Source organism: Cucurbita pepo, chromosome 15 (genome assembly GCF_057944985.1).
Source record: "Cucurbita pepo subsp. pepo isolate OVF chromosome 15, ASM5794498v1, whole genome shotgun sequence".
NCBI classification, from domain to species: domain Eukaryota; kingdom Viridiplantae; phylum Streptophyta; class Magnoliopsida; order Cucurbitales; family Cucurbitaceae; genus Cucurbita; species Cucurbita pepo.
The window spans coordinates 9,533,002-9,546,572 of NC_141812.1; the positions used below are offsets into that span (position 1 = coordinate 9,533,002).

Consider the following 13,571-nt stretch of genomic DNA (forward strand, 5'->3'; position numbering starts at 1 on the left):
CAGGGTGTTTAGCAAGTCTGACGACCCTGTTTCAGAAGAAAAAAAGACCCTGTTTCAGAAGAAAAAAAGATATGGAATTAATTCAAGCCAGTAAAGGATTAAGGTACGGGATGAGAAAGGTAAAGAGAAAGGGTTATTGTTGGTGTATAACAGAGCTTTGAGAAAGGTAAAGAGAAAGGGTTATTGTTGGTGTATAACAGAGCTTTCCTATCGATGTTCTTTCTCGGTGCATAAACAAGGCTTAGCCTTCATGTATTTTTAGTCAATTTTGGATCACTGGAATGATTAAAACCTATGGAGTAAAGGAAAGCATGTATATTGTCACACTCTCTACCTTCCTAGGGTGCTTAGAGGACGAGTCAGACGCAACACAGCGACGACTAAGAGACGGTTATCTCGAGGCACTTATGTTCGAGAATATATTAGTATAAACATAAAATAAATTGAAAAGAAATGAGTGTTAGAGATGAAAGAAAGTGGAGAGAAGATGGTGGAAAGTTGTGTATTAATAGTGTCTTTCATGAGTGGCAATGCTATCACACTATCTGATAAAGGTAAAGAATAAGAACAATAATACTAAATTACATCTTCATTTATAGTGGAACTTCTTCAAGTCAACATTCATGGGAAGTTGTTCATATAGAGCTCTTTTGAAATGAATGATCCAAACAGCTCCCAAAAGAATTGGCTCTGCGAAGTAAGTTCATAAATATGCTCCAAAACTACAACCTTTCTGCTATGCTTCCATGCTTTTTCTGGTGTTTTAAGGCCCCTTTTTCACATCCAACCAATACCGCTCATGAACTACTACTCTGTACTGGGATAATCCACGCCTAGATCGGCTATAACACGTTCACGACACCTTTGCTAGTGAACGGCTCGACACGCCGTGCAACAACTTCACAAATCCAAGGAAGCTTAGCTTCCCATCTGTGTGTCTGATCCAATCTTGAAGAACGACGTGGAGTGGGATGGCTGGTCCAAGTCCGAGTTCCTGCAATGTTTGAGATGGTAGGGATGACATTTCAGGAAAGAGACCAAATAAGTTTGCGGATATTATGAAACTGAATGTGGGTTTCACTTACAGAAGCGAGTTCTTCTATGACAATTGCTCGATTTCCGTTCTTCTCGAAAATTTCGTATGCACAACGAGCGTGTTGTTCCCACCGGTCCAGTGCTTCAAGCTGATGGATGCTCAATGCAGCAGCACAGAATTCTTCGAAATCCATTCCTCTGTATTGAAGTGTATTCAACTGTCATAAAAAGAAGTCATTATTTAGTAGTCAGTAGGAATTGTACAAGCTTTATAAGCATGCATAAACACAGCTTCTTGCACAGGGAGAAAAGCAGCAAAAAGTTACATTTGCAAGAAAATCGAGCGTACGGGACTCGTTCATGGCATCGGTTGCATGTTTTGCGAGACCCTGTTCAATAAGAGGACAACAATGAATTTACACCGTTCATTTCGTTCTTGTGTTCGTGTGTGCACGTGCGTGAGAGAAAGAGAACAAACCATCTTAATTGTTTCCAGAGTTATAAAGCCATTTTTATTTGGTTCCAACAGTTCGAACTGTTCCTTTAAATAAGAGAGCTCATCTACCGTCAATGTCTTGGATACAGCCTGAGAACAGTGCGCCTTTAAAGTTATATGGGATCACAAATAAATTTAAACTAAGGAAAACGAAGCATTCCCTTCCTATAACATACAACTACGCACCCGTAAAGCAGCCTTACGCAAGGACGATGACCGCATATAAACTCTCATGAGCTTGAATATTAAGATATCGATAGGAACTTTTGCACCGTTGTAATTCCGAATCCAAGGATGACCTGCAAATGAATCGTTGCAGAAGATTTAGGATGTTAAGCAAGTCAACGTTGTACAAGGGGAAGACAGAAGCTTACTTAATGCTTGAGCAGCCGTCAATCGTTTGCGTGGATCCTTGTTTAGTAAGCGCTTGACGAAGTCCTTTGCTTCAGAAGATAATGAAGGCCATGGACCTTCATCGAAACTTAGATCAGCTTTCAAGACTGCTCGAAAAATTCCTGACTCGGTCCGGGCCCAAAATGGACGGCTACCACATAGAAGAATGTATGCAATCACACCTATACTCCACACATCGGCCTCTGTACCGTAAGATCTATGGAGAACTTCGGGTGCCACATAGTATGCGCTTCCAACTATGTCGTTAAGTCTTTCGTCTATAAGTAACAAAATTATATTAAGAGCACCATCTAGTAATTGAGAAATCAACAGCAAAAACATGGAAAATAAGACGAACCTGGTTTGACAAAATCAGATAACCCAAAGTCTATGGCTTTCAACTGGGCGTTCTCGTCTTTAGATGTATACAAGAAATTCTGGGAAATTTTAATTATTAGAATGAAAAATAAACGAAATATTCATCGGGATCATCTACAATTGACTACAAGAAAAAGTGAAGGCAAGATGGATGGGACCTAGAAAACAGCCATGACACAAGAGAGACAGATGAGAAAGGGAAAAAAAACTTCTATATATCTTTATACAGAGGAGGAGATATAGAATGATAATTTTGTTACTGAATTATGCCATTGAACATCTAGAAGTTAACTAAAAAGAACTAAAAAGGAAATATATCACCAATGATCCGGTTCCCATAAGGGGCCGTATAACGGCCCAAACCCACTACTAGCAGATATTGTTTTCTTTGGACTTTCCCTTTCGAGTTTCCCCTCAAGGTTTTTAAAACATGTTTACTAGAGAGAGGTTTCCACACCCTTATAATGTTTCGTTCTCCTCCCTAACCGATATAAGATCTCACTATCCAACCCCTTCAAGGCCCAGCGTCCTTGAAGCAAGCAAGCCAGTTCCGGAAACTCTCTATAATAAGGATAAGCAGTCTTGACTTCGTGAGGTGCCGCTGCTGCCTACCTATTACCTCTCGATTCACCCCCCAAAAAAAGTAGAGAGATGTCCCTTTCAGTGGAGTAAGCCAAAGCGAGTCTTGCTGGTCTGTCAAGTGCGTCCAAGATAATCAAACCATCAATAACAGTAACGTAAGCATGAGACTTTTTGGTAGTACCGAGGGGTTGACCCTTCGTGAACGTTACAACCGATGACCTGATTTATATTCCGGAAGGGATTCTCTTGTTACAAGCCCCGAGAAAGAAAGAAAAAGATGATTTGCTCATGAACCTGCCTGCCCCGCCCCAAGATTCTAGTGGGTGGAACCGTGTCTGCCCCCCTTCAGGACTCAGCCTCCTCACTAGCACATTGCCCAGTGTCTAGCTCTGATACCATTTGTAACGGCCCAAACCCACCACTAGCAAATATTGTCCTCTTTGGGCTTTCTCTTTCAGGCTTCCCCTCAAGGTTTTTAAAATGCGCCTGCTAGGGAGAGGTTTCCACACACTTACAAAGAATGTTTCGTTCTCCTCACCAACCGACGTGGGATCTCACATGTAGCATTACATCTAATATCAAATCAGACAAACACATGCAGTTTTGACATTTCGGGTTATTTGGTGAGGGCTCAGATATGGGAAGACAGTGAACAAGCCTCTTGCTTGACTAGTTTTCACACAACGCTCTCAAGGTTGATTGAGCTGTTGTGACTAAATGTATTTTATAAACACTCCATGCCATTACCAATGAAATTTACTTTAAAAGTTTTGAGAATATGATTAACCTCGGGTTTCAGATCTCGGTGCACGACACCCTGAAGATGACAAAATGCAACAACGGTCAATATCTGAACCATGACAGCTTTTGCATCTTCTTCCGAGTACTTTCCACCTCTAAAGAACATCATTACAATCTCTATCAGAGACAAATAATGCAAGTCAAAAAGATTAAAAAAACATACTTAAGTTAATATTTGTTACCAAAATTACCACCTTGAAAGTATTCTGTCTAGAAGCTCTCCTCCTTCGCACAACCTGAATGTCCACATAAGTCATTATGAGTAATGTCTATGAGATTGTAAAACAAAATCTACAGCCTAAACAATATAGGAAAGTTTGCAGGATTCTAAAGATACATAGCTGATTGAGGATGCTATAAAAAGACAATTTTAAAGTCTAAGGAGGAGCTCCAAGCTTACTCCATTACAATGTAGACATTATCATGGTCTTCAAATGCTTCGTAGAATTGTACTAGATTGGTACGTCCTGTCAAGGCTCGCAATATTTTTACTTCCCTTCTCACATCCTCAATTGCAATAGCTGTTGTCATCTGGAAATTACAGAAAGCAAGGTTTACAAGTCATGAGCGTGTGAGAGAGAGAGGAAGAAGAAGAAAAAATAAATAATCCCATAGGTTAAAGAAGGCTCGTTTGATAACACCAAAACAATAAAAAATAAGCATGAAAGAACAATGAAACATGATCAGTTTCTAGTAGCGACCAAGACTAAAGGTTCATACATCCATAAACATGGTTAGTCCCGTAAGGTTAATCCTCTCAATCGAAAATAAATCACGGGATAAAATGAGGTCAAAAAGCACTTGATTCTGTATAAGGCATGCCACTCATCGTAGATCCTAGGTAAGGGGTGTCACTGCAACTAAGCCAGTGCCACATTTACAAAAACTCGAGTGTTTCTTATTTAGATGTGATCCACAGAATTGATCTTCCCACTTGCCATCAAACAAGGAAAAATATAACCCTATCGAGCATGTTCATCATGCATTATCCAACTAAGGGAATGATTAATGAGCAAGGAAATCTGAACACTGAACAAAAGATTTGTAAATGACAACTCCAAAGAGTCCAGATAGCTAAGTGCCCACCCAATTCAAATGTCAGCTGTATGGATATCAGAGTATGCCAAAACCACAGTTACAGTAACCACAGAGCATGAACATCAAACAATTGTAAAATACATGATTCTTTCCATTTGATGACTTGAAGAGTATGAAAGCGAAAACTAGTACTCCTCGTTCACCTCTCCAACTCGGCTTCTCTTACCTCCTTCACTTATCAGCTCTTGTCTTATGACGACTTGCAAGTCCATTCAGTAGCTTTTTTCTTGAACGAGATAAAGCTATCTGAAGAACCTTTACAGTTGAGCCTATGAAATTCTCTCTTCTTCAAGTCTCACATACATTCTCTCTTCTTCAAGTCCCCCATATTCTCTCCTCTCCCGAGAGCTCAAAGTCAGCTTACAATGAGTTCAAAGCCTATCGATTTTACCAGCACTAAGTTTAAGTCAGCTCTTCACCTTTGACTCTATCCCCCGACCTAAACTTATTTCCCTTATTTATTAACCTGACCCGAGGATTTTTATCATTAGGACATCAACATCAGAAGATGCTAAAATGGCCATAGTAGTTCCTAAAAAGAATGAGCACCAACAACCCATTGGAGGCCAAGAACGTTTACAACTATTTACTTCTCAATCAAATTCTAAAGAATGTCACATCTCAAACAGTGAAAAGCTCAATTCCCAGAAAATCCGGGAGGAAAACTGGTTCGAAGTGGCAAGTTTAATATTATTTCGTGTATAATATTTCCTTAATTGAGTTTAACACAGTGGAAATCCAAATATGGGTTCCTCTGGTGGGTCCAGATGATTCACGTCATTGACTTCAAAGGTCAGAAAAGACGTATAGGCTGACCCCTTTGCGCGTCTGCCGCATAAACTCTCAATTGCAGAAGTATTTCAAGATAAAGTAAGCTGTTATTTAATTGCTAAAAGTATTAATCGACCAGAATCGTTGAACACTTTACTATGTGAACACTATTTTATTTATGGAAAACTACTGAATTCGACACGAAGAGGAAAATTCAAAACCAAACTCTATATTATAATAGAAAGATCAAATGCGCAAGGCGAATCTCGAGAAACTCTGCCTAAACTTGTCGATTTTGAGAGGAAACTCAGCCAGAATTAGCTTCTCCAAGGAGAAAAGCAAGTGGGTTATGATTTTCAAACAAGATCCTGTGCTAAAATCAGTAGTGCCCACTAATTCTGTACTGAATTAGAGACATCCAAATTTGGAGGAGTTTAAAAGAATGTGGGAAATTCAAAATTGGAATTGTTCTAACCTTTGCTTTAGGAATAACTTTAACCGCAACTTGTTGACCCTTAAGCTCGCCTTTCTTGAACCTTGCAGAACAAGTATACCCAAAATGGCCTCTCCCGACCTCCTCCCCGACCTCCAATCGACTAGTGAACTCTTTCGAGAATCCAAATCTCTTATCCAACTCGATCCCGCCTTCCTCGTCGCCTTCCTCCGGAATCGCCGCCGTAGAACCCGCCTTCTTTCCAAGCCGCCTCGCTAGCACTGCCCTAATATGCTTAGCCGGAGAAGGAGGAGCAAACGAGCGCCGGAAGAATCTACCAGGAGTGGAGGTAGTACTCTCAGTCCCACCCGCTGGCAACGGCGAGTTTTGGCTCTTCTTCTTCAAAAAATAATGCGCCGGACTAGGGCTGTAGAAAGGGAAAAACGGCGATTGTTTCCCGGAGACAAGATCATCTTTCCGGTGAGGAGTAGGCGCCGATTTAGGCGTCTGAGATGGATCAATCCGCCCATCTGGATCTCTCGGAGCGTACGGATTCGGCTTCGGTGGTGGCTTTGAAGTACATATACCCATCGGAAAATCGTGAAATCACCGATCAGAGAAGAATCCCTTCAGGCTGTTGCTACTACTCTGTGAACCAGGAGAAATCAACGGCATAGTAAGAAGAAACCGGAAGATTTTTGAAGAGGAGAGAGAAAAATGGAGGGTTCTTAGAGAGGATTTGTTGCAGAGTTTTTGAGGGACGAAGGAAAGGGATGAAGGAAAAGCAGAGAGGAGGATGAACTGAAAGAACTGATGGAGTGAGCCATCTAGCTGTACATCTTCATAGCTAACTGGCCACGTGTCAGGCACATGATATTTTTTTCCTTTATTTTAATTTTATTATTATTATTTTTTTTTTTTTTCAAATGTCCAAATATTTCCTGCCAAAATAATATATTAATTAATTAATGACACCTTTCTTATCTAACCTACATGTCATATTTGTCTTAATTTAATTTATTAATATATTTAAAATATGCTAAATTATTTTTTTTAATTGAGCTTTATAAAATTAAAATTTTAGTTTAATTAATTTTAAAAAATTTATTATTGGACTTTTTTTAATTCAAGAGCACGGGAAGCGTAATAGCTCAAGCCGATCGCTACTAAATATTTGTCCTTTTTAAACTGGCCCTTAAAATTTTTAAAACGTGTCTGTTAGAGAGAGGTTTTCATACCCTTATAAAGAATGATTGTTCCCCTCTCTAACCATTGTGAGATCCCACATCAATGGTAGATAGGAACGAGTGCCAACGAAGACGCTGTGTTTCGAATGGGTAGATTGTGAGATCCCACATCGGTTTGAGAAGAGAACGAAGCATTCTTTATAAAGGTGTGGAAATCTCTCCCTAACATACGTGTTTTAAAAACCTTGAGGGGAAGCTTGATAAAGAAGTCCAAATAGTACAATATCTGCTAGCGGTGGGCTTGGATTATTACCGGAAGAATAAATAAACTTTCTAGAAATTGGTCAAACATCACGACTAATTTAGGGAATGATCGTGAGTTTATAATCAAGGAATACTCTCTCGATTGGTATGACGCTTTTTAGGGGAGCCCAAAACAAAATCATGAGATTATGCTCAAAGTGGACAATATCATACCATTATGGAGAGTCGCGTTCGTCTAACGACTCAAATCATACAGTGAGATTAATAGAACTGTTTATACGGTGAATCGTATAAATTCATTTTTATTTAAATTTTTTAAAAAATAAATATTTAATGCATTTATTTGGGGATGGTTAGGAAAAGAAAATAATAGAAGTAGATTATATTATAGACAGGTGAGTTGGTCCCAATCACTAAAGGCAATACAATATTGTATTTTTGCACAATTTGTAAATAATTATATAAAATTATATTATTTTTATTTATTTTATTAATAATTGTGCTTCAAATATCTTGGTTTAGGGTTTGAGTGGGCCCCACCGTTAGACAACTAGTCAATGTATCAATTTTAAAATATGATTAATAACATTGTTTTAATCATATGAAATATTTTAAATGTGCAATTTATTGAAAAATTAATGCTTTTATATTTAAAATTTTTAAAACCAACCGATCACTAACATCGATTACAAACGTTAAATATTTAATGCTTTTATGTTCGAGTTGGGTTGGTCGATCAGATAGCTAAAATCTCATAAAATTCAAATATCAAACATTAACCAGTCACGACACATCACTAACATCGGTTACAAACGTTAAATATTCTTAATTTTTCTTAGGATTGAGTTATATTATAACTCTATTTTCAGAACTCAACAAAAAAGTCAACTCACAAACCGAACCCAAATTTTTATTTTTTCAAAAAGTCAACCCAACCCAACTTTTATGATTACGTTTGGGTCAAGTGGGCAGTCTAGATTGGTCTGATTATCGAGTCATATGAACACCTCTATAACTATCTCGAGAGCATTTATAACATATAATGAACTTTCTTAAAATAAAAAGGATGTTTTTATTGTGTGATTTGAATTCAAAAAAGTCAAATCACAAACTGATCCAAATTTTTTATTTTTCAAAAAAGTCAACCCAACCCAACTTTTATGATTATGTTTGGGTCGGGTGGACAGTCTAGATTGGTCAGATTATCGAGTCATATGGACACCTCTATAACTATCTCGAGAGCGTTTATAACATATATCGAACTTTCTTAAAATAAAAAGAATGTTTTAATCGTGTGATTTGAATTTTCTACCTCGAGCATTAAGTCAAACCTGTCGAATACGACCGTTTTTAATTAGGGTTAGTTGGTGTCTAACTTTTTTTTTTATCCATCATTCTCATAAAAGAACAAACCTAAGTGGGTTTGTATTTTCAAAGTTCATTATTCAAACTTTTGGTTGGTTGAAATTATTTATTAAATTAGTTCAAATTTATTTTATTATTTATATAAAATAAATTATCTTTTATTACCGCTGACCTAAACATGTCCCTTTCAATACTGCTCTTTTTCTTAAACTTTGTCAAATATTTTTAAATAATTAAAATAAACTAAGATTGAAATTAAATTTTAGAAAAAAAAATAAGTTTTTCAGCGTTTAATCGTGAATTCGAGCGGCATTCCTTTTCGGAAGACGGTTGAGTCCCCCCGTCTTCTGTTCCGTTCTCAAATTCCTGAACTTATGAAGTCTCGTTTTGGTAGTAGACCAATTTCTTCATAATATATGAAAAATGACTAAAATACCCTCACATTACGACTCCCAAAAATTTTTATACAACTTCCACCATAATTGCTTCTAGTAACGATTGTCGACCGTCTCCATCAATTGCAATCCATCTTTGTTGTCCACCATCGTCAGTCGTCGCCCAGCCCTCAACAACGGGCGCAATCCATTGAAAACCACATATCTCATCATATCGTCATGGTCAATCCCTCTTAAATCTTCATATTTATATATAAAATGACTAAAATACCCTTACACTGTAACTCTCAAATTTGACGGTCAATCCCTCTTAAATCTTCATATTTATATATAAAAATGACCAAAATACCCTCACACTATAACTCCCAAATTTGACGGTCAGTCCCTCTTAAATCTTCATTTTCATATATAAAAATGACCAAAATATCCTCACACTATGACTCCCAAATTTGACGGTCAATCCCTCTTAAATCTTCATATTTATATATAAAAATGACTAAAATACCCTCACACTATGACTCACAAAATTTTCTACATTAACTTCCGTCATAGTTGCTACTAGTAACCATCATTGACAGTCTACCATCGATCGCCCCCAACAACTGCAACCCATCTTTGTTGTCCACCATCATCAGTCATTGTCGAGCCCCCAACAACAGGCTTAATTCATTAAAAACCATAGATCTTATCATATCGTCACGATCATCGACCACTAAGTTTTACGCTCATTATAAATTGTTCCCATCCAATTGTTTTTAGCTACACTCATTCAATGCTTACTCTACAAGTCTCCTTCAAGTCACTCTCATTTTCCTCCTCCATCTATTTCAAAAATATTTTTGGCTATGTTTTAACATTTATCACAACTAATAACAATATCTCTAGAGAAAAAACAACTCACATACATTTATTATATTAATATCTTGATAAGGACATTAACGTCATTTCCTTTATTTCGATCTCAATTAACGAGAGCATACATCAGTTCAGATTCTATCGAGGCATTGGCCCTCCCGTGCCCATGTCATGTCATTTACAGATACCGACACACCTGTGTCGCCCGTTACTGTCCTTCAAAAACTCATTTCAAAGGAAGTTGCTCGAGACACTCGTCTCAAAACGTTCACTCTCACTGTGACACACGCATCAATAATCTATATATTTCTATAAATGTGTATAGTTTTTGTGCCCACATGAAATGTTGATAAATATGCCAACAAAAACATAGGGGGATAGTTAATGGGTCATAATTATGTTTCTTAGTCTCTTAGGTGAAGACATACCACAAATGATCTCAACTACTTCTGTTTTTTTATATCTTAACTTCCATTATTTTCTTTTCAAATTAAATTATAATTTAATTCATTAATTTTAATATATTTTTTCGTCTGTTTAATTCGAAAATATTGACTATTTTAACCCTACGTAAGCTCGTGCAAAATCCTCCCGATATTTACTCGTTGGGAACTGATTTAGCTTTTCGTAATGAGAATTGAAAAGCGTAAAAATCAAACATTAAATTTATTTCAAAATTACCCTCCAATATATTGGGAGAGATTTGGAGGGCAACACTCGAGAAAGTCGAAGGGTGATTTTAATTTTATTTTTATTTTTAATAAAATTTAAAATTGACAAAAAAATAATTACGCTCAAAATTAATGATTTTAATAAAATAAATTTAAAATTAAGAGAGAAATTTTTTTATAATTTTTGGGAATGTTGAATTATTGATATAAAAAATGACATAAAATTTAAAAAAAAATTAAATAAATAAATAAACATTAATATTTTCTTATCCACAATGGATGTACGATCTCAAGAAAAGGAAAAAGGTTAGTAGCAGATTCGCCCACATGCATACAAATCTCTTCGCTTTGTTTTATATACGTTACTCGGATTTTCAATATTTTTCTATTTTTATATCTAATTTGTTTCGGATTAGATCAAAACGAGTTGAACCGAGATCAGCAACATCAATCCAAATTAGCCACATAGGCTCGGGTCGAGGTGCCCTTTTGGGCGTTCGACTTTTATTTTTCCCACCCAAGATTTGAATTGAACGTTGGTTCAATTAATCGAGTCTAGGTATTGATAAGCTTCTGCCTAGGTGGCATTCTCGAGATCAATTTGCCTTTATTTTTCTTTTGTTTTATCACATCCTTGCTTCTCGTATCGACGAATTAGAAGAGATGTCAACCGACAACTGTATTTGGAAACAACGATTAGTAGATATTGGGGTCCACACTCTCATTCCCCTGTTCAAAAGATGTGAGATCTTGCCATCCACCCCATCGGAGGTCCAGTGTCCTCACTAGCACACCACTTAGTCTCTGGCTCTGATATCATTTAGAACAGTCCAAGTTCACTGCTAGTAGATATTATCCGTTTTGACCCAATGTCCTCATATTCTCGAAAGGTCAACTCGAGGAATTTAAAATATATTATTTAAAAAGAAAAAAACAAAGTCGTATTATATTGTCCGATGATGTAAGAATATATGAACACGTCAGCAAGACCCACTAAGTAAAGTGGGGGAATAATAAAAATCCCAAAAAAAGAAAAAGAAAAAGAAAAAGAAAAGTGGAGGAATAATAATAACAAAACCAAAGTCAAATTCCATAATACCTACTTTATCTTTTTTACACCTACTCTACTACCTTCTCTTTTATGGGTCCCTAAATTTCCAATATATTAGGCTCGGTACCTCTCGGTCTCCGAAAGTTCTCTTCTATTTTTCTTTTTCGAGAACTTGAACACGCTTTTCATCTACGTTGCTATTTGGAGTACAACCAAAGTCTCACATTAGCTAGACCCGAGAAAGGTTCACAAGCGATGACGACTATCTCTATTTGTTGAACTGAATGTAAATTTACGAGGGTTTTAGGTCTAAAATAAACAGTTATCATACTAATGCAAAAGGGTCTACTAAAAAACCCGTGTTGGGTGACCTCGTATGAATTTTACTCAGAAGCACGTGAATAAGAACAAAAAAAAAAAAAAAAAAAAAAAAATAATAATAATAATAATAATAATAATGCAAAGTTTGGTGGGTTCAAATTTATGTCACCCTTAATGGTGCATTGATTATTAATGCAATTATATGAAATTTTTTTATTTGGTGTCCAGCGGAAGCCTATTAATATTTAAGGCTTTAATTGAATTTGAGGGCTCTCAACTAAAATGTCAGAAAAAAAAAAAAAAAAAATAGCCACCTTATTTAATTTATTTATTTTTCTTTTTTACAAATTATTATATTTATCGTAAATTATTTATCAAAATATTGAACGGGTCATATAAAATGTCAAATAGGTCAAACGTCGAAGTTGAAGAACTAAACTCGAGTAAATTCAAAAATTATTTATTTAAATAAAAATATTTTAAATTTTAGTTTATATATATTTTTAAAATAATAATTAGTTCACGTGATGATTCAATAGCTAAACTTATTAGTTCACTGTTCAAATTATCCGTCATTTAAGAGTTAGGGAGATGTATAGGATCAGAGCAAAATCTATAATAGTCTAGGTGCAAGTGAGTCTAAAAGGGTCGTAAATGTAATCGATTTAGGGTTAGGTACGATCGAGCACAAAATTTAAAATTAATTTGAGTCCATGTGAGCCTAGATTAGGGAGTTGCTAGTATCATTTTTTTTTCCTCGTTTGCTTCTAGCTTGATCTGTCTTTTGCAACTGTATGTTTTCTGCAATTGCTCGATTTGTCTTCTGCAACTACATGCATAGTACTTATTCCCTATTCTCGTTCACAGTCGATAAACTTGTCATGGGTATTGCTTGTAATAACTCAAACTCACCGCTAGCAGCCCAGCGTTCTCACTGGCACACAACTCGGTATTTAGCTCTAATAATATTTGTAACAGCCCAAACCCACCATTAGCAGATATTGTCTGTTTTAGTCCATTATATATCGTCAAATCTCACTTATATAATGACGTTGACTTACACCAACAAAATTTTGGTTTCTTTTACGAACTTGATGTTTGCCCGACCAACCAAATTAGTTGGGAGAATTTATATATATATATATATTCAACAACCATATTCACCAATATTAGTCACAATATTAATTACCTCCTTATAATACTAAATTAAAACAAATTTACTTAATTTTAAATTTGACCCTATTTATTTATAAAATTAATTATTTTTTTTAGGTTCAATATGAAAGTTCGGCGGTGTTCACGGGTCAAGTTGGGACATTTTTTAGACCTAACCCTATGGTTCGAGTTGTAAATTTTGTCAACCCAAACAAAACGAACCAAACTCAACCTAACCATAAGTTCTTTGGATTGCTCGAGTGGTTTATTCAAATCTTTTATTTTTAATAAAAATAAAATATTAATTCGTAAATTATCTA

The 13,571-nt window shown here is 36.1% G+C and overlaps 1 protein-coding gene across 1 annotated transcript; it reads right to left on the reverse strand.

Moving 5' to 3' along the window:
* Positions 1-488: 488 nt before the first annotated feature.
* LOC111811607 (CDPK-related kinase 5) lies at positions 489-6,779 on the reverse strand. Its single transcript, XM_023698536.2, has 11 exons — positions 6,030-6,779; positions 4,086-4,216; positions 3,880-3,921; positions 3,672-3,780; positions 2,283-2,361; positions 1,906-2,202; positions 1,718-1,830; positions 1,514-1,621; positions 1,362-1,424; positions 1,086-1,253; positions 489-994 (listed from the first exon to the last, which is right to left on the reverse strand). The coding sequence occupies exons 1-11, from the start codon at positions 6,576-6,578 to the stop codon at positions 854-856; spliced, it is 1,800 nt and encodes a 599-aa protein (XP_023554304.2). The 5' UTR covers positions 6,579-6,779; the 3' UTR covers positions 489-853.
* Positions 6,780-13,571: the final 6,792 nt, after the last annotated feature.

Coding starts and splice junctions, on each gene's coding strand:
- LOC111811607 (XM_023698536.2), bottom strand. CDS start 6,578: ATGGGTATATGTACTTCAAAGCCACCACCGAAGCCGAATCCGTACGCT. Junction 4,217..6,029: donor AAGTTATTCCTAAAGCAAAG/GTTAGAACAATT, acceptor TGTAATTTCCAG/ATGACAACAGCTATTGCAAT. Junction 3,922..4,085: donor AATGTCTACATTGTAATGGA/GTAAGCTTGGAG, acceptor GTGGACATTCAG/GTTGTGCGAAGGAGGAGAGC.